Raw genomic sequence first — 27,800 nt, forward strand, 5'->3', positions numbered from 1 at the left:
CCTCCAGCTCTAAGTAGATGGTGTTCTGCCCTCTGCTTCTTCGAGTCTGCAGTCGGTGCTGTTTGGGATTCGTCTCTGTTGCTGTGTGCGACTCCAGGCACTCGCTCTGTGCTGCTCTAGGGCATGTGGCTCTTCTCAATGTGACACTAGAATCAGGGTGGGTCTTTGCAGCTGCTTCCACACAGACCGGAAGTGACATTGTGTGGTTTCCCAGGTTGAGTCCTTAAAATACCTCGTTGTCTTGGAGCGTTCGCTCTTGGAATCCAGCCATCCATGGGGTAGCTGGCGGCCACATGGAGAGACCTCTCATGGGGCTGAATGTCTCCCCGTGTTCATGTCCACCTATAACCTGGGCACATGAGCATATTTGGAAACAGGGTCTTTGCACGTGTCATCAAGTTAGGATGAAGTCATGCAGGCTTAGGATGGACCCTAGACCCACAACTGGCCTCTGGGGTGGTTGGGCCCAAACCACCTGCCTCAGCGGCACTCAGGTTGCCAGGGGACCCTCCTCCCCTGGCAGATGCTGCCTGAAGCATCTGGGCCGGGCTCCCTGCTTTCTCTTCTTCAGAGGTGACACCTGTCACAACTCAGGGCACCCGTGTGCGTTTCCCACCTGTAGAATGAAGAGGTTTTCCTGACAGCCCTTCAGGCCAAGAGGTCCGGCCCCAGGTCCTGTCCAGTGATGATGTCTGACTCTGCCCTGCCCGGCCCCCTAGGCCCTGCAGAGCGTGTCCTGTCCTAGAGGGTGCAGCCCTAGGGGGATCCCTCTTCTGCTCCCCCCTCCCCCCGCCCAGGGTCTGGGGTGGTAGAGCTCAGTGGGCTCTGTGACAGTCTGGCTCTTGCTGGTCAGCAGGGAAGGTGGTCGCCTGCTTGGGCCTCCACACGACCAGTGGGAGGTATCAGTGAGAGAGACAGATGCAGAGAGAGACATCAGTGACCTCTTTATTTCTGGCCATGTCAGTGGCTGCCCGGGGCATGTAACAGAGCGGACGCTGCGCTGCAGGCAGGCGCTGACCCTCGGCTTCACGCTGACCCAGAAAGGGACGTGCGGGGCGGGAATCAGCCAGAGGCCCCAGGATGTCCAATGCCTACTGCCGAGGGAGGGCACAGCTCAGAGGCCCCAGACGCGGGTGGGCACCCTGGGGAGGCCTGGGCTACAGAGGACAGGGGAGTGCTCAATGCCCCGTAAGTAAACAGTATAGCTTCAGACCACCTGGGCTCCAGGCCTTGGAGGCAGGGGATGGGGACGGCTCTCTCCTTGACCCCAACAAGAAACTGGCACCGGAAGCTGGCTGTCACAGGAGAGGGGAAGGGAGAGAAGGCAGACCTGCCCTCTGCCAGGCCTACGGCTCCCTCCCTACCCTTGAGTGGCCGGGTCTGTGAGGGTGCACAGGCCCCAGGGGAGTCCACAGCTCTGGTTTCCCTGCACAAAGTCAGGCTGAGGAAAGAGAAGGGCCTGGCTCCCAGGAGCTGATTCAGCTCAGATCTATCCTCTGAAGAGCACAGGGGCCTCCTCAGGGCCCTGGGGCAGACGTCCGGTCAGGGCACGAGTGAGAGCGGCAGAGCCCCGCCACAGCCGGCCTGCTGCCGCCCCCCCCCCACCCAGAGCAGGTGACTTCTGGTGGTCCTCCGCAGGTCCTGTCCTGCTCTACTTGCCCAGGGCACCCCGGGGCAGCAGCTCCACGTAGCTCAGGGCGCTCTGTAGTGACGTCAGGCAGTAACCCTCCTCTCCGATCAGGTACCTGCGTAGAGACAGGCACGGGTAGCACCTGTTACCTGCAGGGGATGCAAAGAAGCCCCCAGCGCCTTGGACGGGGTGTCTGCCCTCGTGGGGCAGGACCTGGACACTAAGGTCGCACAGGGGTCTGCCATGGAGGCTGGGCTGGAGGACACACGCTGCTCGAGGGACGGACCCCCAGCCTGGGAGCAGGTGCCCAGTGCCCCGTGCTGGCCCGACTCCAGCTGGGGGCTCCTACCCCTCATGGATGAACTCCTCCAGGGCTGCGCATTCTGACACCAGCTGGGGGAGACCGCTTCTCAGCACCACGAAGGACAAGATGGGCAGCAGGTCGTCGGCACCGCTGTTGGGTAGAGGCACGGCTGGCCGGTAGGCTCCGGGGGCCACGATGGCTGCTCAGTCCCCATAACCCTGCAGCCCCCAGCTCGGCCTCTGGACTGGTCCTGGGCTTGCCGGCTGCTCTCCCTGCACCCCTCCTGCCCGCCTGCGTGGGGGAGTTGGGAGCAGACTCAGGTCAGCGGCACCGGCAGCCACTACAAGCGGCAACGCCGTCCCCGAATGGGGACCCTGTGCTGCGGAGCCCACGGCTGGGTCAGCAGAGGCCCCCACAGCGGAGGTATCGGGTAGCCCCAACCTCACAGGCTCGCCCTGCAAGCCTGCCCACACCTGGGGAACAGGCTAATGGAGGGGATGGCCCACGTCCCAGGCAGCCTGCTTACTACACCTGGGATCGGAGCCAGGCGCGGCGATCCTCCGGAAGAGGCATCTAAGGGAGCTGACAAGGTGCCAAGGGAGGCCCTGCGGGACGCACAACACCCGGGCCCAAGGGGCCCACGGGCGGCAGTCTCTGGGAAGAGCATGAGAGCAGCCTGTGGCTTGAGTGTGACCCCCAGCCAGGAAGGCCTCACACACCATGAGCTCTGGCTTGCGGCCCCGCCTCCACCACCCTGGGCACCACCCTCCTGCAGAAACGCGGACAAACTACAACATGGCCCTCACTGGCTCCTCAGACGCACAGAGGAGACAGGTGACATGGGGCTGTAGCCGGACTCAGAAGCGCTGAGTCCTACAACTGTTTTGCCGACAGCTACTTCTGCAGCAGCCGCGTGGTAAACTGGCGAAGGGGGGCTCCCCCACCCCGACCCAGAAGCTGAGGTCTTGTACCCGGCCCTGGGGTTGGTGGGGCTGCTGGTCCCAGGTGGGTCCAGGTGAGACTGAGACAGGACCGGGCGTCAGAGCCCCAGGTAGAGAAAACGCCTGCCCTGCCTCCGGACGGTGGGGACATAGATGATGCAGGAGCCCCAGGTCTGGGGGCTCAGCACAGGGAGCAAGCTCTTCATGGAGGCTGGAGCTGCCTCCCCAAAGCGTGCAACTGAGGGACTGAGCCCGTGTTCCTGTGACAAACAATGCTAAATTGCACTAGGTTAGCCAGGCGGTCCCTGACCCCTAAGTAACCTGCCCAGAGAGGCAGGAATGCATCACCCATGGGGGCTGCAGCCCCAAGCCCTCGGTGGGAATGGACACTCTCCTGGATAAGCCCTGCGAAGCGCACTGTAGCCCCAAGGGTGCTGCGGCCCCGGGGGGCCAGACACCAGGTGGGAAGCTGTGGTCCCGGTGCTCGGGGCAGGATGGGAGGGTTCTCTCTCCCCCCAGGCCTCTGCAGGCAGCCCCTCACTTGCTCACTGCCCCCCCGCCCCCACCCCGGGCTGTGGGCTTTTGGGACTCACATGGCTGCGGCACCAAGCTGGGGTCTGGCCTCAGACGCAGCCTCCTGGGCCCGGCAGTAACCCTCGGCACAGGCACAGATAACCCGCAGGACCCGCACTGTGGCCCAAAAGCGAGGCTTCAGGAGAGGGCCGAGGGGAGCCAGTCCCAGAACAACCCCCTGGCACCGGCCCCTCCCGGCACGAGTGGAGCTGGCAGAACTGGGAAGCTCCCGCCCGAAGATACTGCTCTCACACCGCTTCCGTCCTGTGAGACACACCCCCATTTTGACAGGAATAAGGTCTGCACTTCAGAGGCACACAGAGACCCCAGGTCACCCTCTGGGAAGGGACCTTATCCGACTACGTTCCCCCTCCTGTCCTCCCAAACTGCAGCCCCCTCACCGATGCACTCCAGCTTCTTCTGGGGGCAGCTCTCCAGAACCAGCAACCCCAGCTCCTGGGCTGCAGCACAGTAGGGGAAGGCGCCGGCTCCTGTGGCCTCCAGGCCCCGGGGCAGGAGCTTCGTGGGAACGCCTATGGCCGTTGGGGGCGCGTTCCTGTAGAGCTCCATGCTCCTGCTCAGGGCGGCCTCCCGGAGGCGGTGCACGCTCCTGGGGCAGAGAGAGGCCAGGCTCAGCGGCCCAGGGGGCTCTGCCCCACGGACAGAAGCGGCGCTAGGGAAAGCTCGCCCGTGCCCAGAGTCACAGGTTCTTGCAAAGCAGAAACATCTGAGGGTGGCCTCAGGGTAAAGCACCAGCTGGAAGCACGGTCAAAAGTGTGCCTCAGGGATCAACGAGCGGGGAAGGCCCCTGTGGGGGCCTGAAACTGGGATCATACCTGTAGAGTGCCAGCAGCAAGGGCCACAGTGGGGAGAAGAAAGGCTCCTCGATGCAGGCCAGGCATCGGTCCTTGGAGGCGGCCGCATTCAGGCCTTCGAAAGCCAGGAGAGTCAGCGAAAGCAGCCTGTCTGCCGGGAGCAGAGCCGGCACAATGGCACTGTGGGGACAGCCAGGCCCTCCGGCCCCAGGCTGGCAGCCCCTGGAGATCATCCCCAGCCAGCCCGGGGTGCCCAAGTGGGCCCCACACCTGCCATCCCCTCTCCCACCCTCCTAGAGCCAGCCGCAGTGTGGGCAGAGCCGCAGGGTCCCGGCTCAGTGGAGAGCGCTCTGCCTGAACCTCCCTCCACTCCCCTCACCACCCCCCCAGCTTCTGTGTCCATGGGGCCTGGGGTCAGAGCACTTAGGAGCTCACAGACTCATGCCCAGCTCCCCCGAGGAACTAAGACGACAGGCTGAGAAAAAGCAAAGGACAGCCTCTTCCTGAAGGGGTTGCACCCCAAACTGTGGGAACCTGGAGGAATTTTAGAGGCATATTTAAAGACAAGACCTGAGGCCCCGGGAGATGGGAGGCCCATCCAGGGTCCCTGCTGGAGCTTTGGGCCCTGTCGGGCCTGCCTCACTGACCTCTGGAGAACCCTGAAAGCCTTCCTCCTTGGGAGTCCCCAGCCACCCTAGGCACCCAACCCTTAGAGAATCCACACACTATTCTCAAAAATGGAAAAGGCTGCAGGGACGAGCCCGTTGTCACCACCGCCAGGCTGCACACACCCAATGGTCCTTGGTTCGGAATCACCAGAGCCCAGCCCTATGGGCCAGCCAGGACCACCTCGCAGCCAGAGGCTCTGAGAGCAGGCCCTTCCTCAAACAGGAGGCTGGAACGAAGCAGCCCGTTGGGAAGACAACCGGGGACTGGGGAGACCTCGGCCAGCCGGCCAGCCGGCCCAGCTGCTCTCACAGCGGGGTGCGTTCCTGTCTGCTCCGCCAGGATTTGCCCCAGAGAAGGGCAGACGCAGAGGGCTCTGCAGATCTGGATGGCCTCCGCCACCCAGAGGAAGGCCTGTCCTTCCCGGGGCCTGTCCTGGGCCTGTGGAAAGCTTTGCGCTGCGTGTGTCGGAGCAGCCCCCTCCCCCGCACGCCCGTCCTGCGGGCACGCCGGCCCTCACCGATGGCGTTGTGTATGTCCTTGACGGTACTCTTCAGCTGCTCGGACAACGGCTCCGTCTTCACCCCCGAGGCCTGGGGCTCAGGCGGCCTCCCACGCCCCCGGCCCCACCCCTCAGAAGCGGCCAAGAAGTGTTCGAGGTCTTCGAAGGAGCTGTGTCTGCTCTGCACGCCCGGCGGGGTGTGTGCCAGCGGGGAGGCAGGCCCGGCGGGGCCGCCGTCCGCCCCTCCCCCGGGGGGGCCGGCGTGCGGCGGGGGCGTGGGGGGGCTGCCGTGGGCGCCGTCCGGGGGCCGAGGGGCGGGGCCCGGCTCCGCGGGGGAGAGCACGCAGTAGAGGCTCTGCGAGGGCCGGAGCCGCCGGCTCCCGGGAGCCCGCAGCCCGTCGGCGTCTGGGGACAAGGCGCAGCAGCCGGGGGCGGAAGCGGCGCCCGCGGCGCCCCTGCTCACGACGGGGTACAGCGCCCGGTACACCGCACACTGGAGCTTCTTCAGGAGCTGCGAGATGGGGTGGTCGGGAACGCTGCGCAGAGGAAGAGGCGCGGGGCTGTGGCGCGGGGCCCGGCCCCGCTGGACGGGTTTTGGCGGAGCAACCCTTGAATTGTTTCCTCGGGAGCGAATGTGGCAGATAAAGTCTGACCCGAGTCCCCCTGGCAGCTAAAAGACCAGCAGGGTGGCTGGATGGGGGGCGTCTGCAAGCCCAGCCCCGCCGAGGGGGCCTGAGCGTGGCGCGTTCGGCCACCCCCGCCCGCCTCCTTCACCCCTTCCCTTTCTGATCTTTTTGGCCGCTGTCAGGGCCAACCAGGGGGCCCGGGGTGGGGGTGGGGGGAGGCCCTGGTACCTGAGCAGGTGGGAGACCAGGCTGGTCACCAGCGACAGGTCCCCCGGGCTCTTCTTGAGCTGGGCTCTCCAGTGCTTCGGCCAGTCCTGCAGGGCAGGAGTCTCTGGAGGGCATGGCGGGGTCCCCACAACCTTCCCTGCCAAGGCCGCACCCCAGGCCAGCGCCACACTGTCCGTGTCCTCCCTGGGGCGTAGGGAAGGCCCACGCCAACAGGCCTCAGGACCCCCCCCCCCCAATAGCAACCTGTGACAACCCCACCCCCTGTGACAACCCCACCCCCGTGCCCAGCGGCGGGGACTCACGTGGTCTTGCTCGTACTCGAGGATGGCGGCATAGAGGGCCCGCTGCTCCCGCTCCTCCGGGGTCAGGGCCACCTGACTGCAGAACCTCCTGGGGAGGAAGACAGGGGCTGGGGGCCTCCGAGCTGGGTGGGCAGGGGAGGGAGCCCCCAGCAGCCCACTCAGCAGCCCCGAGACCTGTGGGAGGAGACGCACCTGTCGGCCGCCTCCTGGAGCCGCAGCCGCCGCTCCTCCCTCTTCCTCTGCAGCTGTGCGGCAGGGTCAAGGCTGTGTCTGTCCTGAGGACCCCCATCGGGAGGTGAGGCCGGGTGGGGCGGGGCGGGGCGGGGCGGGGCAGCGGGGCCTGAGGGCGGGTGCTCACTCAGGGAAGGGAGCAAGCCCTAGCTGACCTGAAGGATGGGGAGGAGCCCGTGGGTGCTGAGAGGAACAGAACGCCCGCCCGTGTGAAGGCCAGGAAGGCAGGAGCCGCCCCTCCAGGGCAGTCTCTCTGAGGCTGGAAGAGTTCTGTCCCACACTCCGACCCTGGCACCTTCACTTCCCCCCTCCCCGCCTCCTTCAGCCAGGACACCAGGGAAGGACAGAAAGGATACGGTCTCCTCCCGGGCTTTGGCGATCACAAGGTTCTCCATCACCTGCCGCTGCAGGGACAGGGTCTAGGAAGGGAAGGAGAAAATAAAGCCTGTTCCTCTTCCACCGGCAACCCAGACCCTCCCTGGGACCCGCTTACCAGGGAGGTCTTCTGCAGGGCCTGGCTGGGGTCCAGACGGGCCATCCGGGCCTCGTAGGCGGCCTTCAGCTTCTGGTTCTGCAGAGAGGCTTCCTGCAGGGGCGTCAGCTCCCTGCAGACAGAGACGAGCTGCTGTGCTGTCCAGGCCCCAGGAAGCCCTGGAGTGCCCCCCTGACTGCGCTCTGAGACCAGAAGGAGGCGGTGATGGGGGCAGGCAGGAAATGGGAAGGAGGGAGGAGGTGCAGGGTGGGCTGGAGACCTCTGTCCTGCTGAAACCTGGGCCTGCAGTCGCCAGGCCTCCTGCGTTTTCAAGAAAAGCGGCGCACTGCGCTTTCCGCATCCACACGTTGGGCAACAACACGGAACTTTTTAGGGGCATCGTGTGAGCCAAACAGCTAGATAACTTTGCCACCCGTGGGAGAGAGAACCAAAGCCTGCTTATTAGAAATAGCTGCCGAGGGCCAACCTCCATGCCCCCACCCAAACTGCTGGTGTCACATGTCTTCATGCTTCTGTGGTAGGAGAGGGTAAGCTGTGAGGATGCCAACTGGCAAGGGAAAATGTGTCCCGGGGTGGGAGTCCCGTGGGGAGTCCCGCCCCGCGATGGCACGTGCAGAAATGAGGTAGCAGTGGCCCCCAAGGCCTGGCAGCAGCAGCGCCAGGAGGAGCCAGCCTTGTTTATCCTCCTGGGGGTTCTTCTGTCTGTGTCTAAGTGAGTTTTATCAGTTCCAGAAGCTTATATACTGTTATCTCTTCAAATAATGCCTCTCTTCCTCTTTCTTTCTTCTCTTTTTCTGGAACTCCAATAATCTTGTGTCAGATCTCCTAGCTCTGTCTCAGATTTCGTCTTCTTTCCTCCCCCTATGAGAGTCATTCTGGATATCTTTTGATCTTTCAACCAATTCGCTCATTCTTTCTTCAACTACGTCTACTCTGTTGGTACAATATTGACCACGTGTGTCTGTGTGCACGTGTGTGTGTTCACTGGAGAATATAATTTGTTATTATTTCCAATTCGTTTTTAAAAACAATTTTGGTATTATATTTTCTGTTTCCTTTCAACGTGGTTCTTTATTTGCTGGGTTATACCCTCTGGCCTTTTGTTCCCTGCAGCTATTTTCAAATTTGCTTTTCACTTTTGTCACTGAGGACAACATGACTGTGTTGTGATGTGTGTCTGGTAACTTCCCCTGAACACTTGGAAGTCTGTGTCTGCTATTACTCCGTAAATTTCTGGTTTCTTTTTGTGCTTGGTGATCTCTCACTGTGCATCATTTGTGCATGCTGAAGATGCTTTTGTCCAAAGGGGATCTGCATCTGTTTTTGCCAAGCGCAAGGGTATTTCCATTCTGGGACCCACTTTAACTGAATTCATTGTGGTTAGCTCACTTTGCCTGGACTTCAAACCCAGGCTCGGCCCACCTTCCGTTTTGCCCCAGCTTACTTCTTAGAACTTTGTGACTCTACCACTTGAAGCTTCTGGAAGATCTCGGGCGGCAGAAAGGGAGAGAGTTTCCCCCCTTCATCTGAGTACACCCGGCGATGTCGGCTGGTCGGTGAGGGGACAGGAGCAGCCGTGGGCATGGCTGGCTTCAGGTGTGTTTTCCCTGCAACACATACATGAGCAAGGGTCAGCATGGAATCCGACGTTCCAGAGATGCAGACTTTGGGGGAGATGCCCCAGGAAAACTTGCCAGAGACCCACCGAGCTTGGCAGCTGTTGACTGGGCCCTCTCCAGACACTGCTCGGCCAGCTTCAGCATCTTTGAGGTGTCCGGGGCCACAGTTTCCCCACCTTCTGGGGATAAAGAGAAAAGAGAGCTGGTCACCGTCACCTTTATTATTAAACCGATTCTTGCCGAGACAAAAACAAGGACGAATTCACCCCCTCCTCATCTCTCCCTCCGGGTCGCCACCCCCTCCTCATCTCCGACCTCTAGGCGATCCCATCTCCTCATTTCTGATCACCTGCTCTGGGCTTACCTCCTGACGCTATGTGGGCGCTGAGCTTGGCCAGCCCAGCAGCTGACTGTCCTGTCATCTCAGCTGGACCATCAGAGCCCTCTCTGTCCCTAACCCGGCCTTTGCTCACCAGGGCCTTTACTTTACTCACAGCCCCTCCTCAGGGTGGGCCTTGCAGTGGATGAGGACCATTTCAGGGACAACTTTATTGCCTGTCTCCTGCCCTCTGGCTGTGCTTGACCTCACCCCTGGCACATCCCTGGGGCTTCTGTCCTGCATTCCCTCTTCTGGGGACCACTCATGTCGGCAGGTGCATGCTGTAGGAGCTGCCACTCAAAACTCTTCCCTGGACCCCACCAGCCTTAGTTTCTGAGCCACTTACTGCCCCCTTTAGAGCCAGCCCCTCAGCACACTCCATTTTAGCCACCTGACTCCCACTGAGACCACCCTCTCTCATGCCCTCCCGTCAAGCCCTTCTCTGAGGCCTCCCCAACCTCTCCAGGTGTCTCTCTTCCAGAACATCCCCCTGGGCGTACTACTGTGTCTTCCCCCCAGTCCCCAACCTTGGGAGTGCCCAGAGCTCTGCTAAGCTCACTGGCTCTCTGGGGCAGCTCTGATTCTGGTGACTCCGACCTCTCCCTAACCACTGTGCTCCTGTATCGTCAGGGTGCTCAGTGCCTCAAACAGAAGGTGCTCACGATGCAGCTCTCTATTGTGCCCACACAAGTCTGCTCCCGCCCATCCCCACAGCACCTCCTGTACCTCACTGTTGGCCTCCAGCGGCTCACTGTTCCCTCCAGGGGCTCACTGTCTCCACCCCCTGCCCCACCAACCAGCGGCTCACCCAGCAAATCTGTGAGGTCCACCTTGAAATTGAAAGCACGACCCCAGGCCCTTCACTCCTTCCATCCCCAAGTGGTGCCACCACTGCTGTCCTCACTGTGGGAGCCTCCTGGAGGCTCTGCCTCCATGCTGGCCTCTCCCACAAAGCCTCTACGAGCTTCCTTACCCCGGAACAACACAGCTCCACGCAAGGCTATGCCTGCCCCCACGGAACCTCCTCTTCCCTGTACTCAGCCCCCACTCTCATCTCAGAGTCTTTACACATCCCTCTGCTGGGGGCGTTGCCCCCGGGCCCTGATCTTTACGCAGCTCACTCCTTCCTGGGCTGGGGCTCAGTGTCCAATCTCTGGTTATCCCCATCCCGTTTACATCCTCTTACAACACCCATCCCCGCCTGCTCCCACAACACACCATGACAGCTCATGCTTGCCGAGTGCTCACCAGTTCACCTTCTGCTAATGACCAATGGGTAGGACACAGGACAACCCCAGGCTTAAGACCCACCAAGAGCTAAGCAGTCCATAATTTGTTCCGCGTGGGAGAAGCAGTGAGGCTGAGATCTGTACCTTTGGTGGTCTCCACTTCTTCCAACAGCACCTGGGAGATATAGTGGATGCTCCTCAGGTATTCCGTATATGCCTCCTGTGCCCAGAGAAGAGAAATGGCAGGGGTCAGGCCAGTAGTGGCCAACAATTCCGTCATACCTGTTTGTGCCCTTGTGGGAAACATAGAAACAGTGGTGCTTGCTGATCTCCTGAGATTCACCTGAGGCACCTAACCCGAGGCAGTTAGCTGGTAATTCCTCCGGGTCTCATCAGTAATGTTCTGCACTGTATCTGTACCGATAGTATCCCTCTTCTCTAGACTCGAAGGGAAAACATGCCCAGCTGGGCACCCATCCCTCCTCTCACTGCCTTTCTCTCCAGCACGGGAAGAAAAGAGATTCTCTTTCAGTGGGCCAGGCGAAGTAGTTGACAGCAGTTGCTGTCATTTGTCACTCTGTGCAATGAGTTTCCTTCCTGTGCAACTCAGGGCCTATTTATCCAGTGGCTTAAAAGAATAAAAAATCCTCAGAGGTAAATGAGGGAGTGCTGTTGCTGATCTTGAAATCACTTTCTGGCTTAGCTTCTGGGAAATCCCCTTCCCGAATCCCTGAATAAGTACTCCGCGGGCACACAGCAATCTGCAACACCAGAATACTGCCAGTTTCAAGGGTGTGACCAGGTTCAGGGCACGGGCATTTGGAAGCACCACATGATGTCTTGTTGCATCCCAGTTCTCAAATTAACTATCTTTAAATCTACACCTCAGGATAAAATGGATTCCAGATAGGATTTTTGACTTGTGGGGGCACCTGCTGTCCTAGAAAACTGACTTGGGGAAAGCAGCAGATTGAGGCACCCGGATGCTTTTCCTGGACATAGGCAGCTTCCTCCCCTCCTTGGACAGTCCAGTGTGGCTCAGCCTGCTTTTCCACTTGGCTGCCACCTTTCGGAATAACACACCCACCCATTCTCAGTAACAAGCCATACTACCCTGCGCAGACGCATCACGAATGAGCCCTTTCAGGGTTCCGTCCCTTTGGGGAATCTGATTAAATCTACAGTGTCTTCTCAGAAAAATACACATTACACATGGGATTTCTTGCCAGATATATTTTGGAGGGCTGCTTCAACCCTCTTGAATCCCCTTTACAGATAAAACCTTGGCTCTAATTCCTACTCTGCGACGACGGGAAAACACGGCGGGAGAGGACTGGGAGCTGTCCAAGGTCACAGGCAGACACCCGAGCCCAGCGCCCCGGGAAACGCCGGAGGGGTCCTGGACGGCACCCACCCCCGGGCCCCGCCCTCGCTCACGCCCACCGGGCAGGCTGCAGGTAGGGGGTGCCTGGAACCGCCGCAGCGACCGCCCCCGCCTCGTTTTGGGTCGCCTCACCCGGGGCCGGTTGCCGGTATCCAGCTCGATGGCCCCGTTGGCCAGCTTCATGGCACACTGCAGCGGCTTCACCGCGCCGTCCCCGGCCGCAGCGGCCATGGCGCCGGGCAGGGGAGGCTGTGGCGGCGGCGGCGGCGGCGGCGGCTGAGGGCGGGACAGGCGGCCCAGAGCCCGGAACGCAGCCTGCGCGGGAGCCGGCACCGCCCGAGCCCTGGACCGCAGGAAGGGGCGGGGCCGGCGCGGCAGCACTTCCGGCGGCCCCAGCCCCAGCACACCTCCCCCAGAGCTCCCGTTGCTGAAGGGGCGGCGGCGGTCTTAAGTAGCCTCGCGAAGTAGATGCGAGCGCGTAAGTGCAACAGTCGGCACCCACATCCCACGTTTGTGACATGCCAAACGTCTGGGCCTTGCCGCGTCGCCCCTCGCTGCCTTCACTGCGCCCCTGCCCCCCTCTCCCCCTCTCCTCGCCCTTCCCTTCGCGCCCCGCCCACCCCTTCTTGCTCCGCCCCGTTTCCAGGGAGCCGAACGGGGCCCAACGGCGCCGAACGGCGGAGTCGAGCGGAAACGAGCGAGCGCCGTCCAGCTGAGCTGACGCGAGGCTCTGGGCCGAGCGGGACGTACCCCGGCCTAGCGGCCCAACCAACAGAGCGGGGCCGAGCTGAGCCGAGTGGAGCCGAGCTGGGTCGAATAGGGTCGAGTGGAGCCGAGCGGGGCCGAGCCGGGCCGAGCCGAGCCGAGCCGTGCCCAGCGGGACTTAGCGGGGCGGAGCGCCGGGCCCGGGCTGTAGCCGCGGCCGCCGCCATGAAGCGGGACCGACTCGGTCGCTTCCTGTCTCCTGGGACGGCGGGGCAGCGCGGGGGCTCCGGCGGCGGCGGCGGCGGCGGCGGCGGCGCCTGTGGCAGCGGCCGGACCCGTGGCCGCCCGGCCCGCAGCGGGCCGAGCGTGGACGAGGCTGCGGCCCTGGTGGCGGCTCGGCTGGGCTGGGGCCTGGCGCGGGCCCGCGGGGACACGGGCGAGGACGGCGCCGACGAGGCAGGTGGGTCCGGCCGGGCGCACGGGGGCGGGTCGCGGGTGGGCGGGCGGAGCCGGGGGTCCCCGGGACCGCGGCGTCTCCCCGGGGAGCACGTCCCCCCGGGGCGTCTTCTCCCCCTCGGCGTCCCTGGGCCCCTCTGCCGACGAGGCCTCCCCACGGGGAAGGGGTGAGAGCGGCCTCTGCCTGGCGTCCGGGGTGACGTTTCGCAAGGCCGCTGACCCTTCCGTGCCCACTCTCGGCTTATTAAGTAATTATTGCTTAAGTTTTGCAGTCCGACCGGCCAGAGTCAGTCCTGGTTTTGCCGCGTGCTCTGTAGCCTTGAGGTAGATGCTTAACGTCTCTGAGCCTGTTTCGTCTTCCTTAAAACAGAACTGAGTGGATCAAGTGCGAGAGGCCCTCGCCTGGCAGGTGGTATCTGCGAGAACGTGCGCATTGCTTTCGTGTGGTGGATTGCGTCCTCTCTCGCTGAATCCCCCTGGGAGTGGGGGTGGGGGTGGGGGTGGCTTCGTCTACACTCGCTGACAGGCTCAGGGGGTAGATCCCGGAGGAGGCTTCTTCAGGGCTGGTCTCCGGAGCAGGGTTTGAGGAGGAAGAAAGTTTCTCGCTTCTTTTTTGAAGCTCTGTAGCTGTGAAGGCATTTGGTAAAAAAGTTTTGTGTGTATATTTTTAAGTTTATTTGTTTATTTTGTGAGAGCGAGAGCGCACAAGCAGGGGAGGAGCAGAGAGGACGAGAGACAGAATCCCACGCACACTTCACATCATCGGCACAGAGCCTGTTTCGGGGCTCGAACTCAGGAACCCTGAGGTTGTGCCCTGAGCAGAGCTCAAGAGTGCGACGTTTAACCGACGGAGCCGCCCAGGTGCCCTGTGTCTTTTCTTGGTTTTAATTAATTTATTTTTTGAGAGAGACAGAGACAGAGCACCGGTTGGGGAGGGGCAGAGAGGAGGAGACATAATTCGAAGCAGGTTCCAGGCCCCGAGCTGTCAGCACAGAGCCCGACGCGGGGCTCGAACCCACGGACTGCGAGATCATGACCTGAGCGCCCCAGGCGCCCAACAGCGCAGTATCATTAACTGTAGTCACCCTGCTGTACGATACGCATCGCCAGGATTGACTTATTTTAGGACTGGAAATTTGTACCTTTTTTTTTTTTTAAATGTTTATCTTAGGGAGAGAGAGAGACAGATTGAGCGAGCAGGGTAGGGGCAGAGAGAGGGGGAGACACAGAATGCAAAGCGGGCTCCAGGCCCCGAGCTGTCAGCACAGAGCCCGATGCGGGGCTCGAACCCACGGACCGCGAGATCGTGACCCGAGCCGAAGTCGGATGCTTACCCGACTGAGCCGCTCGGGCGCCCTGGAAATTTGTACCTTTTGACCATTTTCCTCCATCGTCTGCATCCCATCCCACACCCTCCCCATCACCCACCTCAGGCTATCACCAGTCTGTTTTCTGTGAGTTTGGGTTTTTTTGTTTTTTTTTTTTAGGATTACACCTATAAGTGAAATTGTATGGTATTTATCTTTTCCTGTGTGACTTCTTTCACTTAACATAGTACCTTCAGGGTCCATCCGTGTTGTCCCAAATGGCAGGATTTTCTTCTTTCTTATGGCTGAGTAACATTCCATTGTGTGTGTGTGTGTGTGTGTGTGTGTACACACACACCCGCTTTTTTAAATCTGTTTCTCAGTCAGTGCACACTTAGATTGTTCCCGCACCTTGGCTGTTGTAAATAATGCTGCTGTGAAAACGGGAGCGCACCTACCTTTTTGAGCTCGTGTTTTCATTTCCTTTGGATAAATACCCAGAGGTGGGATTGTTGGTTCAAATGGTGGTTTTATTAATTTTTTTGAGGAACTTCCGTACCGTTTTCCGTAGAGGCTGCACCAGCTTATGGTCCCACCAGCAGTGCCCGAAGGTTGCCTTTTCTCCACATCCCCACGACACTCGTCCTTTCTTGTCTTTTTGGTAACAGCCATCCTGAGAGGCGTGAAGTGACAGCTCATTGTGGTTTCGGTTTGCATCTGCCTGACGAGCAGTGGTGCTGAGCGCTCGGCCGCACACCTGTGCTCGTCCGCGTGCTGGTTGGCCGGCTGGATGTGTGTCTTCTCTGCAAGAATGACTGTACGTCTGCTGCCTGGTTTTTAATTGGATTGTGTTTTTGCTTTGGAGCTGTGTCCGTTCTTTTTGTTTTAGATATTAGTTCCTTAGATACGATAGGCAGATATTTTCTCAGGTTTCAGTATTTCTCAGGTTTCCCTGTTTTCAGTAGGTTGTCTTTTCATCTTGTTGATGGTTTTCTTTGCAGTGCAGAAGCTTTCTAGTTTGATGTAGTCCCACTTGTTTATTTTTTTTGCTTTCATTGACTTTGTTTTCGGTGTCAAATCCAAAAAATGATCCCCAAGACCGATGAGGAGTTTACTGCCTGTGTTTTCTTCTGGGAGTTTTACGGTTTTCGGTCTCACGTTTAGGTCTTTAATCCATTTTGAGTTTATTTTTGTTTGTGGTTTAAGTAATGGGGATCAAGTTTCATTCTTTTGCATGTGCGTGTCTAGTTTTCACAACACCCATTTTTTAGAGAGAATGTCATTTCCCCATTATATATTCTTGATTCCTTTGTTGTAAATTAATTGACCACACATACGTATGAGTTTATTTCTGGGCTGTCTTTTCTGTTCCGTCAACCTATGTGTCTTTTTTTTTTTTATGCTCGTTCTCTACTGTTTTGATTACTGTGGTTTTGTAAGATAGTTTGAAATCAAGAATTATGATGCTTCCAGCTTTGTTCTTTTTCCTCAAGATTACTTTGGCAATTTGGCATCTTTTGTGGTTTCATATAAATTTTAAGATTGTTGTGTTTCTGGGAAACCGTCACTGGAATTTTGATCAAGATTGCATTGAATGTGCAGATGGCTTTGGGTAGCGTGAACATTTTAGCAGTATTAATTCTCCTAATCCACGAGCACGGAATACTCATTTATTCACGTCTTCACTGTTTTTCATCAGTGTCTTACGCTTTTCAGCATAAGGTTTTTCACCTCCTTGGTTAAATTCATTCCTAGGTATTTTATTCCTTTTGATGCAGTTGTAAATGAGACTTTACTTAATTTGTTTTTCTGATAGTTCATTATTGATTTTGTATCCTGCAACTTCATTGAATTTGTTTATTCTCAGAATCTTTTGGTGACATCTTTAGGGTTTTCCATATATGTTACCATATTATCTACAAACAGAGACAGCTTTTTTTTCCTTTTTTACTTATTTGGATATTTCTTATTTTTCTTGGTTCATTGCTCTGGCCAGGACTTCTGACACTGTGTTGAATAAAAATGGTGAGAGTGAGCACCCTTATCTTGTTCCTCATCTGAGAGGAGAGCTCTCACCTGTGAGTGTGATGTTACCCGTGGGCTTGTTATCTGTGGCCTTTATTATGTTGAGGTACATTCTCTCTATACCCAGTTCAGAATTTTAATCATGAATGGGCGTTGCATTTTGTCAGACACTTTTTCTGCATCTATTGAGATGCTCATGATTTTAATCCTTCATTTTGTTACTGTGTCACGTTGGTTGATACGTGGATGTCGGACCATCCTTGCGCCCCTGGAATAAGTCCCACTGGATCATGTCATGTGAGCCTTTTAAAGTATTGTTGCGTTTGGTTGGCTAATGTTTTGCTGAGGATTTTTGCAGCCGTATTCATCAGGGATCTTGGCTTGTAATTTTCTCTTCTTGGGGTGTCTTTGTCTGGTTTTGTTATTAGAGTAATTGTGGCCTTGTTCTAGACGCACTTAGAATTATCTGGAAGGTGTTCCGGACCAGAAGACCCTCCATTGACCGTATCTCCCAGAAGGCTGTATGTTCAGCTGGGAGCCCAGAGCCCAGAGCCCAGAGCCCTGCCTTTGGCTCAGACGTGGGCTTGTGTTTCTGGGATGCGTCTGGGGAAGCGCCGTGGGGGGTTCTTCCCCCTCAAGGACTGGGAGGATCCTGGGCCTCACCTCCCCAGGCCACGTTGCTGTCTTCCGAGGAGCACGTGTCTTCCGGTGCTCTGTGCAGCCAGCAGCCCTGCCTGACTCAGTGTCTTCTGTGCTTGCCCAGGAACAGGCCGGGCTCTTGCCATGGGGCACTGTCGCCTCTGCCACGGGAAGTTCTCCTCACGGAGTCTCCGCAGCATTTCTGGCAGGGCACCTGGGGAGAGCGCAGACAGACCACCCCCAGGGGAGCGTGTTTTCATCAGGGACTTCCAGCACCTGCTGGGGGTGGCTGTCCACCAGGACCCAGCTCTGTCTCAGTTTGTCTGCAAGAACTGCCACGCCCAGTTCTACCAGTGCCACGGCCTCCTCAAGTCCTTCCTGCAGAGAGTCAACGTCTCCCCGGCGGGCCACCGGAAGACTTGCACAAAGTAGGCATCCCCTCCTCCTTTCATTTGGTGGGCATTCAGGGGCCAGGCACCCTGTGTGCTGGGGCTGGTCTAGGCACAGTGAGTGCCGGGGAACCTCTGCAGCGGGGAGCCGGTCCTGCTTAGGGCAGCAGACACGGGTGACCACCAGCGTGGCCGGTGTGAGGGAGACGGACAGATGTGCTTGGGGGAGGTAGGGCTACAGAGGGCCACGGGTGTAAGGACACAGCCTCTGGAAGTAGAAGGTCAGACTGCATGTGGGAGAGGCGGCCCGTGACAGGAGTCTGGTGAACCCGCCTCTTGTTCACGGCCAGCCCCGCTCACGGCCACGCTGATGCTTTACAGGGTCGGTGCCCAGCCCCCGCCAGGGGCAGAGGAGGGAGCGTGTCTGGGTGAGTGTGCCCTCCGCGTGTGGTCTGTGGGTTAGGCTCGAGGTGGGCTGGGTGCTGACCGGCCATGGGTGTGGCGTCTCTGTGCCTTTCTTCAGTGGACCTGATCACTTCGAGCCCCCAGGGCCTGCGCGACTTGGTGGCCTGGGTGCACGGACACGCAGCCAGCTGCGGGGCCCTGCCTAGCCTCCAGAGGACACTGTCCTCCGAGTACTGCGGTGTTATCCGAGCCGTGTGGGGCTGTGACCAAGGCCACGACTATACCATGGACGCCGACTCCAGCTGCGGGGCTCTTTTGCTGGACAGTGCGCTGGCAGTCAAATGGACATGGGACAAGGAGATGGCCCCGTGGCTCACCCAGCATCGGGGGTCCAACCCTACTGGGGCTGCCCCTCAGAGCTCCCAGGGCAGAGCGACCACAACTCCAGCCGAGACCGAGAGCCTGCCCGGCGCGGACGCGGCCCCGCCTCCTTCAGATGTCAACCCTGTAGGGCCTGGCCTGTGCCCCCCACCTCAGCCAAGCTTTCCCCCAAGTGGGGCCCCAGGTAGGAGCTCCTGTGGGCCACTGGCTCAGGATTCCTCGTCTGGAGGCAGGCAGGCCCGCAGTGGGGGGCGGGTGTCTGTATCGTTATGGGCAGCGGTCATGGTGTTGCATGCGGAGGCCCCGGGGGGAAGTGATGAGGAGCCGACCTGAGGGACAGGGGGAGGGCCCGGGGACCCTCTTCCAGCAGTTTTTGTAAAGGCGTGCTCATCTGCCGTCTGGTCTTCCTCTCTAAGCCTGCTCGGGGCCAGGGGACCAAAGGAGGGAGAAGAAGGGGGTCCTTGTTGTGGGACGTGGGGGAGGACGGCAGCTGGGACCTCTGAGGCTCTTTCGGGCCAGCTGCGGGTCATTCCCTGGGTCTCCGCCGGCGTCCTGGTGACATCCCGGTGGGACTTGCGTAGATGGGCTCCTCTGCCAAGTGGCCAAGAGGGAACACAGGGCCATCGTGTGGGACCCGGCCCCACGGTGCTGTGGTGTGGGGGCAGCTGCTCACGGACTTTGCGTCCCGCTTCCCTCAGCCTCTGTTTGTGCAGTCGCCTACGTTGAGCGCTGGGCTGCTCCTGTGGTCCAGCTCTTGGTGGCACTTTAAAACGCAGCTGCCCAGATGGTTGAGAGAGAGAGAGAGAGAGAGAGAGAGAGAGAGAGAGAGAGAGAGAGAGAGGGAGGGAGGAGATAATCTTAAGCAGGCTGCACGCTCAGTGCTCAGCCCAACTCAGGGCTCCATCCCATGACCCTGGGATCGTGACGTGAGCCGAAATCAGGAGTCGGACTTTCAACCGACTGAGCCACCCAGGCGCCCCAGAACTGCTTGGCCTTTTAAACTGCGTGCATGCAGTACGATATTAATGGTTTGATATTAATGTTTCTTTAATGTTTTGGGACACCCACAAAGTGTGAGTCGTCCCTGCCTGACACAGCTGGATCCGAACCTCTGGGAAGGGCTGGGCTTGCTGACGTGAACCGTTGGCTCGGGTTTCTGATGCCTGGTGCTGTCCGTGCCTGTGCTAGACATGGGGGTGGCCTGTTGAGCTGTGCAGGGACCTTCTGGGGGGCGGACCTGGGAGGCGGGTGGGATTTAAGCCTGGAGGACCCCAGGCTCCCCACAGGGAAGGCTCTGTTGTCCGATGGGCACACGCCTCCTTGCTGGGGAGCACTGCCTGCACTGTGTGTTGGTAATGGGAGCCTTGTTCTTTGTTTCTCAGGGCGGTTGGGTGAGAAGCAGGTTCCGTCTTCAACCTCGGATGATCGGGTAAAAGACGAGTTCAGTGACCTTTCTGAGGGGTGAGAGAAGAGTGGGTTTAAATAGCCTAACATTCCTCCTTGGAAAATCAAACTCCGCCAACCCGTGTGCTCTCTGCCTGTGTCCGGGCCGGGGCCCTCTCCCTCTCTCAGTTGGAAGGAGAGGAATGGCCGAGGGTGCTTCCAGGCTTCTTGTTCCTGACGGGGGCCTCCTAGACCTGACGTATCTAGGAGGGGAGCACGACCAGGGTGGTGTGGAAGTTAGAGCCCTACGGTTGCCCCTTCGCTGCTGCTGCCTTGTCTCCTTCAAGGCCGTGGTTTTGTGCCAGCCAAAGACGTTACTAAAATGGGAAGTTGGTCTCTGGCCTTTTGTCATGACGGGATCGTGACTTGGGGCAGAGGCTCTGTAAGGAGGACGAGCCGCTGTTGGGGACTGTTCGCTGCTGGGACCGCCTCCTGCTTGTCAGCTGAGAACCACTCATGGTGGCTGCCACACACTGGCCGGCCTTCACCCCCTTTCCACACTGCCACGTAATCTGTGGCTGGAACGCAGGTGCACCCTCGTCCAAACAGGGAGAAGGACAGCACGACTTGTGGCACGACTCCCGTGGGGTGTCTGTCGATGGTGAACAAGATGCTGGAAGAACCCAAGTGGGTTTGCTTAGAAACACCCCCGGGACCAGGAGTGGTCGCAGGCTGTCCTAGAGGCCGCCAGCCAGCCTCGAGTCTCGTGCAGATGAGTGGTGGCCTGTGGGGGAAGGCCGTGCCCTGCCAGGCTTCGTTCCGTCTGCCGCCCTGCAGAGACTGCGCAGTTACAGTCGAGGGTAAAGGTCATGGGTACGCAGATATTTTTCTTCTGGCCTTTGTGACTTTGCAAGGTGGCCAGCTGACATCTGACCTGTCAGCTGGATAGGTGCTCCCAGTTAGGGGGAGTAGGTGCCTCATAATCTAAACGTCCACTTCTGGAGAAGCCCACCTCCTTGAGGTCTTCCTGTGCTGCCTGGGGCCCCAGAGAGAGACTCTACAAGTTCAGGGTCCTGGTGTGAAGGGAGTGTGGCTTCTGGGGGATTGTCGGCTTGCGGGACTTCAGTGACCCTGGCCTGCCCTTTCTGTTAGGAGATGTGATCAGAGATTTGGGGATTTTAGGTTTCTTCAGACCTTTTCAGGAGAGCTAAAACACGGAGTATGGAGATTTGGTGGTGTTTGCAGACAGGAAGTGTCACTGGAGCGGTCACGCACCCCAGGCCTTTGCTGAAGGTGCTCTCTTCTTCCCTAGAGACATCCTGAGTGAAGATGAAAATGACAAGAAGCAAAGTACCCAGTCGTCAGATGAATCCTTTGAACCTTACCCAGAAAAGAAGTAAGGAGGACAGTCCTGCCGCGTGTCCTTGGGGTCTGGGAGGGGCATCACTGGGAGCCTAGAAACCTACGTCTGCCTGGTAGGGTCACCGGGTGGGAGTAGTGGGGGCAGGGGACGGAGGCTCATCCTTCCCGGCCTGCCCTCGCTCAGCACGTTTTCTGCTGCTCTTTGGCCTGACCCCCTTAGCCCGTTGAGTGTGGCTTCTGGGGGGTGGGGGAGGCTTTCCTCGTTCAGTGCTAGGACCCGGTCTCAGTGGCACGTGACAGTGGCAGGAGGCCCGTGGCTGTGATTCAGCCTCATTCGGGGAGCTCCTGCCTTCCTCTCTGCCAGCCCTAACCCTCGGTCACACCACACTAGTGTCTCCCGTCGGCCACGGATTTCCTGCAGTAACCTCCACCCTGCAGTTCTTTCTGCTTCTGTGCCAAGCAAGGCCCTCAGAGGCTCGGGCCCCAGCCCTGCAGTTGCTCTCAGATCTGCCTCTGGCACTGATTTCTGTGCCACCTCCTTGGAGAGTTGCTTCTGTGGCCTTGTCTTGACCTTCCCTTTTCCGAGATTTGTGTTTTCTCTCTGGATGTAGCATCCCGGTAGGGAAGACTGATGTTTACTTGGGCCACTTTTCTCCCAACCTCACGCCCAGGAACACCCAGAACGCCTGCGCATAATTGCTGCCCCACCTGAGCGTTAGGAGCATTTCACAGTAGAATAAAAACACGAGAGTGCAACAGTATCACCCAGGAGGATGCAGCCCAGAAACAGAAGCCAGCCTGACTTTCCTTCTCCTTTGGGCTCTGACGTGGCTGTGGAAAGAGAAACTGAAGCCAGGCTCTGCAGGAGGTGGGGCCAGCTGGAGTGGGCTGACCACAGCTCCGAGCCAGCACACTCAGGCCCGATGGCCACGTTGTCCCTTAGGTACTACAGTGTGAGTCACAACTGGAAACCTGGGACAGGGCCTCTGAGCCTCCCTGGTGCACAGGACTTTGTTTCAGCAGACACACCCGTCTGGGTCCGTAGCTGGGGCAGATAAGAAGGGACTTAGGATGTGTTAATTAGGGCCCCGCGGCTCCGGTGAGAAGTGAGAGTCAGGAGCCCGAGTGACCGAGGGGGAGGAAAGGGAGAGCAAGGAGCAGGGTCCTCCAGTGTCTCCAAGGACTTCAGCCCATACCCGTCAAGGATGCACTTGTGAACCCACGGGCTCTCTGAAGCCGCCTGCTCTCAACAGACGTGTGATCTAGCGTGGGAGGGGAATGGTGACTCCCTGGTCAGTGTGTGGCTCTGACAGGGTGCCTGAGCCGCACAAAAGAGGGTGGAGGCCAATGGGGAGGGGACGCACAGCAAAGCCTCAAAGAACGGTTGTTAGACAAGGAGAAGAGGAGAAGCCTGTAAGGTCATCAGAGAGTTTCTTTTTGTTTATTTAAAAAATTCTTAACGTTTATTCATCTTTGAGAGAGAGAGAGAGAGCATGAGCGGGAGAGGGGCAGAGAGAGAGGGGGACACAGAATCCCAAGCAGGCTCCAGGCTCCGAGCTGTCAGCACAGAGCCCGACGCGGGGCCTGAACCCACAAACCACAGGATCATGACCTGAGCCAGTCGGAGCACTTAGCTGAGCCACCCAGGTGCCTCTGTATTGCTTTGTCTTTGATGTCACATTTAAGAAACTGTTGTCACATCAAAGGTAGCGTTTTCTTCTCAGAGTTTGAGCGTTTTAGCTCTTATGTGTAGGTCTTTGGTCCATTAGGTCATGTATGTTGGAAAGGAAGGGCCCACCTGCATTCTTTGGCCTGTGGACATCCAGTTTTCCCAGCACCGTATGTTGAAGAGACTGTCCTTTCCCCATTGAGTGGTCTTGGCACCCTTGTCAAAAATCACTTCGTTTTTCTTGTGATGGTCTATACTTGGTCTCTCAGTTCTGTTCAGTTAGTCTTTATGTCTGTTTTTCCGTGCCAGAACCACACGGTTTTGATTACTGTAGCTTTGTAATCTTGGAATTAGGGAGTTTGAGTCCTCCCGCTTTGTTTTTCAGGATTATTAAGCTATTCCGTATCCCTTAAAATTCCGTGTGAAACAGATAGCTTTTTCTGTTTCTGCAAAAAACACCACTGGGTCTTGATAGGGATCAAGTCTGTAGATTGCTTGGGAAGTAATGCCATCCTAACAATATTAAATCCTGCAGTCCAGAAACGCGGGATGTTTTTGCACTTACTTAGGTCTTAATTTCCTTCAGCAGTGTGTTGCGGTTTTTAGGATACAGGCTTTCACCTTCTTGGTTAAGTTTGTCCCTCAGTACAGTATTTTCTTCTTTTTGATGCGGTTGCAAATGAGTTATTTAAAAACTTCCCATTTTGTTCACTGTTAATGTGTAGAGGTAGAATGAGTTTTTGTGTGTTGATTTTGTGCCCTGCCACTTTGCTGAATTTGTTTATTTTTGCGTGTGTGGATTCTTCAGGGTTTTCTACATACGAGACCATATCGTTTGTGCGTAGGGGTAATCTTCTAATAGCAGTGGTGAAAACGGGCACCTTTACTTGGTCCTGAGGGCAAGGCTTTGAATCTTCCACCGTTGAGGATGACGTTAGCTCTACACTTGCCATATAACGCCCTTCAAGTTCCCCGTTGTTCTCGACAGTTTTCCTTAAATGCCCGGATCGAACAAGGGGGAAGAAAAAGTGTGCATGTCCCTTTAAATCTTCACTAGACCCCACAGGGGATTAGTTGCTGGGCCTGAACTGGTCCCTCAGGGACCTGCCAGACTGACTGGGAGGTCCTCACTGCCCCCTCTGAGCCCCCGCCTGGTTCCTGGAGCTGTGCGCCTCCCAGCGGGTTCCAGAGTGTTGGTTCTGATGTTTTTCTAGCCTAGTGGTCGTTTTGATGGGGGGACTGACCCCTAAAGCTTTTCCACTTCACTGTTTAGCATGACGTCTCCAAATAACGTTTGGTTCTGACGTTTCAGGAGTGAAGTTTGTCCTGAAAACCCCCTCATGTAGCTAGCGTGGTCCCCGTCCCCACACCTCGCCTTCCCGAGGTGGCAGTACGGAGTCTGGGACTTTGTTGGGGGTTGTTCCCGCCCTGGCGCCCAGGGGTCGGTCCGGAGGCCACCAGTGAGCACGGAGACGCGAGCAGGTTGCCGTGGGAGCCTGGCAGGAGCCCCACCTCTCCCGTTTGAGGAGGGAGAAGCGTCTCGGAGTCTGATGAGGTCTCTTTTTCTTTTCCCCTCACAGGGTATCTGGCAAAAAGAGCGAAAGCAAAGAAGCCAAGAAGGCTGAAGAACCAAAAATGCGCAAGAAACCGGGCCCCAAGCCGGGCTGGAAGAACAAGCTTCGCTGTGAGAGGTGAGGGCCTGGGGTGGGGGGTAAGGGGTCGGGGGGAGGTCGCCTGTCGAGGCGGCAACTCCACGTGTGCCGTGCTCTGCAGGGAGGAGCTGCCCACCATCTACAAGTGCCCTTACCAGGGCTGCACGGCCGTGTACCGCGGGGCCGACGGCATGAAGGTGAGGAGGGGCGGCGCCCTGGGCGCGGGGCGGCCTTTGTAGCTGACCCGGAGGACCGGACGTCTGCGTGGAGCCCGGTGTAGACTTGTAGCCGAGGGCTCACGCGGGCCGGGGCCCAGGGGAGCCCTCCGCTCTTGGGAAAAGCACCCGCCTCTCGTCGCGTGAGGAGTGGTTGCATCTCTTCCTCTGAGGGGGCCGCGCAGGACCCGTGGGAGGGGGTGACCGTCCCGGCCGGGGCGCTCAGGGCCCTGCTGTCGCCCCTGCAGAAGCACATAAAGGAGCACCACGAGGAGGTCCGGGAGAGGCCGTGCCCCCACCCCGGCTGTAACAAGGTGTTCATGATCGATCGCTACCTGCAGCGCCACGTGAAGCTGATCCACACAGGTACGGGCCCTGCTCTGGCACACGCTCACCTCCGCCGGCCCGTGGGCCGGCCGCCCTTCCCAGAGGCCTGGGGCCGCGTCTGGCCGCCTCGTGGGTCGGGCAGAAGCGGCTGGAACCGGCAGTGAGGAAACCCCAGTGCCTTTTCTGCACATGACGACCCCGGGCTCCCGCGCGTCCGTCACGGTTTGATTCCCTTCCAGTTTTAACGACGTGACCCACACCCCCAGGTCTTAGAAAACCCAGAGCTACACGTGTGCCGGATTCTGACCACTGCTGCTCCTCACAGAGCCGCTCTCCTCAGTTGGCAGCACCCCCTTTAAAAGACGGACACCTGGGTCAGTCGGGCACCCAATCCTCGATTTTAGCTCGGGGCGATCCCTGTGTCGTGAAGCTTGCTTGGGCTTCTCTCCCCCTCTGCCTCCTCATACTCTTGCTTGCTCTCAAAAATAAAAAACAAGTCTATTAAGGAAGAAAAGGAAGATTGATGCACTGAATCTGTATTTAAAAAAAAAATTTTTTTTTTAACGTTTATTTATTTTTGAGACAGAGAGAGACAGAGCATGAACAGGGGAGGGTCAGAGAGAGGGAGACACAGAATCTGAAACAGGCTCCAGGCTCTGAGCTGTCAGCACAGAGCCTGACGTGGGGCTTGAACTCACTGACCCCGAGATCATGACCTGAGCCGAAGTCGGCTGCTTAACCGACTGAGCCACCCAGGCCCCCCCTGAATCTGTATTTATCCCTAAACTGTAATTGTACACATAACTTAACGGTAGGGGCACCTGACCTGGGCGTTTCAGTCGGTTGAGTGTCTGACTCCATTTTGGCTCAGGCCATGACCTCATGGTTCATGGGATCAAGCCCTGCATCAGACTCTGAGCTAACAGCATGAAGCCTGCTTGGGCTTCTCTCTCTCCCTCTCTCAAAAGTAAGGAAATTATTCTTAATGTTTATTTTTGAGAGAGGGCGAGCGAGCATGATCGGGGGAGGGTCAGAGAGAGAGGGAGAGACAGAATCTGAAGCAGGCTCTGGGCTGTCAGCAGAGCCCAAGATGGGGCTCGAACCCACGAACCATGAGATCACGACCTGAGCCGAAGTTGGATGCTTAACCTACTGAGCCACCCAGGTGCCCCAGAACTTAAAAAAAAAATTTACTGTAGGAAGTCATTCTGGTTTACTTTTTTCACTGAGCCCATTTTATGGTTGGGTCGTATTTGTTGGTTTCACAGTGAACCATTTTCCTGTGTTTTTTGTTCTAAGCCTTGTTGGACATTCCCTTAAATTGGGTCTTCAGGCTGCTGGTCTCAGTCGAAACCCCAGTGATCACAACCATTAGCAGTTTTCCTGAAACACCCAAGAGGAGAGCCTGAGCTGTAAAGGTGGATCGTACCTAGCACAGGACAAGCCCGTGTGGGAAGCTGTGTCAGGTGCTTGTAGATGACTGAGCAGGTGCGATTGGAAATGGCAGTGAGGCAGAAGCTCGTGGCCACCACCCCAGGTGCATGTCCAGGAGGAGAAGGGACTGTTCAGTTTTTGTCCAAGAGCCTAAGTAACTGATCTCCAAAGTAGACATCCCCTCCCCCACCAAGGGCCCAGTATGGTTTGTAGAGTTCGTAGAGTGGCAGTCGTCTGTGAAGCTTTATAGACTGGGCTTCCTCGAGGAACTTCTGCTCAGCGGATCTAGTCTCTCTTGAGGAAAACAGGCTTCAAATGGACCCATCTCATGAAGAGGAAGTCCCAGCGAGATGACATTTTCAAGCAATTTGGAGGGCTCTGTTATTAATAAGAAACTTTGTATTAGAAATGTTTTTCATTGGGGCGCCTGGGTGGCCCAGTCGATTAGGCATCTGACGATTTCCCCTCGGGTCATGGTCTCACGGTTCAGGAGTTGGAGCCCCGTGTCGGGCTCTGTGCAGACACTGCGTGGAGCCTGCTTGGGATTCTCTCTCCCCTCTCTCAGATTTGAAAAACTTTTTAAATCTCTGAATAACGTTAGATTTGCACAGGCCCCTTGCTTGGGCCTTGAGTGTAAGGAAAACACCACGTTGGGCCACCAGGCTCCCGGGGAGGGCTGGGCATTTTCGTGCCCGCGTTCATGCCATCTCTGGTCCTCTCTGGTCCCCAGAGGTGCGGAACTATATCTGTGATGAGTGTGGCCAGACCTTCAAGCAGCGGAAACACCTTCTCGTCCACCAGATGCGCCACTCAGGAGCCAAGCCTCTGCAGTAAGTGTGGGGATGGGCACACCTCCGCATGGCCATACTTCTGGCACCCACGCCCTTGCTCACCTGGCCCTGTCCCCCAGGTGTGAAGTCTGTGGGTTCCAGTGCCGGCAGCGGGCATCCTTGAAGTACCACATGACTAAACACAAGGCTGAGACCGAGCTGGATTTTGCCTGTGACCAGTGTGGCCGGCGGTTCGAGAAGGCCCACAACCTCAATGTGCACATGTCCATGGTCCACCCTCTGACGCAGACCCAGGACAAGGCCCTGCCCCTGGAGCCACCGTGCGGGACTACGGAGGGCCAGGCTGTGAAGCCTGAGCCCACCTGAACTCGGGCGGGTAAATGGGGTTTAGACGGTTTCAATAGTTCTTTCATTTGAGACTTGATGGCACAGCTTCGCCCGCTGCCCTGGAGCCTCCATGCCGTGTCCCCTCACCTGTGTGTCAGGAGGGCACTGGACAGCAGTACGGTGAAGGGGGGCTCACCGTGCAACTCCCGTAGCCTTTCCAGCGTCCGCTCTGGGACCAGCATTTACCCACGAAACTGACCTTGGGGCCAGATGGATTTTAAATCATTGATTCCTATTCCCCACTAAAGCAATCAAGGAGATTTGTAATCCACTTTCTAGTGCAAGAGCTCCGTGTTATGCTCGTAATAAATTATTTACAAAGGAGCCGGGCTGTGCGCCGCGCAGGGTCCA

The 27,800-nt window shown here is 57.9% G+C and overlaps 2 protein-coding genes across 12 annotated transcripts; one reads left to right on the forward strand and one right to left on the reverse strand.

Moving 5' to 3' along the window:
• Positions 1-927: 927 nt before the first annotated feature.
• Positions 928-12,774, reverse strand: VPS9D1 (VPS9 domain containing 1). 9 transcript variants are annotated; one of them, XM_042970456.1, is made up of 16 exons: positions 12,673-12,774; positions 10,683-10,758; positions 9,017-9,109; positions 8,756-8,918; positions 7,312-7,423; positions 7,175-7,237; positions 6,780-6,832; positions 6,588-6,675; positions 6,286-6,371; positions 5,450-5,967; positions 4,285-4,414; positions 3,850-4,058; positions 3,469-3,712; positions 2,466-2,588; positions 1,980-2,084; positions 928-1,745 (listed from the first exon to the last, which is right to left on the reverse strand). In XM_042970456.1, the coding sequence occupies exons 3-16, from the start codon at positions 9,072-9,074 to the stop codon at positions 1,652-1,654; spliced, it is 2,046 nt and encodes a 681-aa protein (XP_042826390.1). In that variant the 5' UTR covers positions 9,075-9,109; positions 10,683-10,758; positions 12,673-12,774; the 3' UTR covers positions 928-1,651. The 9 variants fall into 9 exon arrangements, 8 of the variants coding, with proteins under 8 accessions (XP_042826390.1, XP_042826387.1, XP_042826389.1 ...); XM_042970453.1 differs by lacking the exon at positions 12,673-12,774 and adding an exon at positions 12,055-12,238 and having other exon boundaries at positions 9,017-9,106; XM_042970455.1 differs by lacking the exon at positions 12,673-12,774 and adding an exon at positions 12,055-12,238 and having other exon boundaries at positions 3,469-3,565.
• ZNF276 (zinc finger protein 276) lies at positions 12,291-27,773 on the forward strand. 3 transcript variants are annotated; one of them, XM_042970461.1, is made up of 13 exons: positions 12,291-12,400; positions 12,569-13,087; positions 17,179-17,482; positions 17,825-17,871; positions 17,967-18,413; positions 19,612-19,690; positions 20,925-21,008; positions 24,224-24,334; positions 24,417-24,492; positions 24,759-24,876; positions 25,104-25,211; positions 27,002-27,101; positions 27,182-27,773. In XM_042970461.1, exons 1-13 carry the CDS (start codon positions 12,391-12,393, stop codon positions 27,426-27,428), a joined length of 2,250 nt encoding a protein of 749 aa, XP_042826395.1. In that variant the 5' UTR covers positions 12,291-12,390; the 3' UTR covers positions 27,429-27,773. The 3 variants fall into 3 exon arrangements, with proteins under 3 accessions (XP_042826395.1, XP_042826397.1, XP_042826396.1); XM_042970463.1 differs by lacking the exon at positions 25,104-25,211; XM_042970462.1 differs by lacking the exon at positions 19,612-19,690 and having other exon boundaries at positions 20,927-21,008.
• The last annotated feature ends 27 nt before the right edge of the window (positions 27,774-27,800 follow it).

The sequence above is a fragment of the Panthera tigris genome, chromosome E2 (assembly GCF_018350195.1).
Source record: "Panthera tigris isolate Pti1 chromosome E2, P.tigris_Pti1_mat1.1, whole genome shotgun sequence".
Taxonomy (NCBI): domain Eukaryota; kingdom Metazoa; phylum Chordata; class Mammalia; order Carnivora; family Felidae; genus Panthera; species Panthera tigris.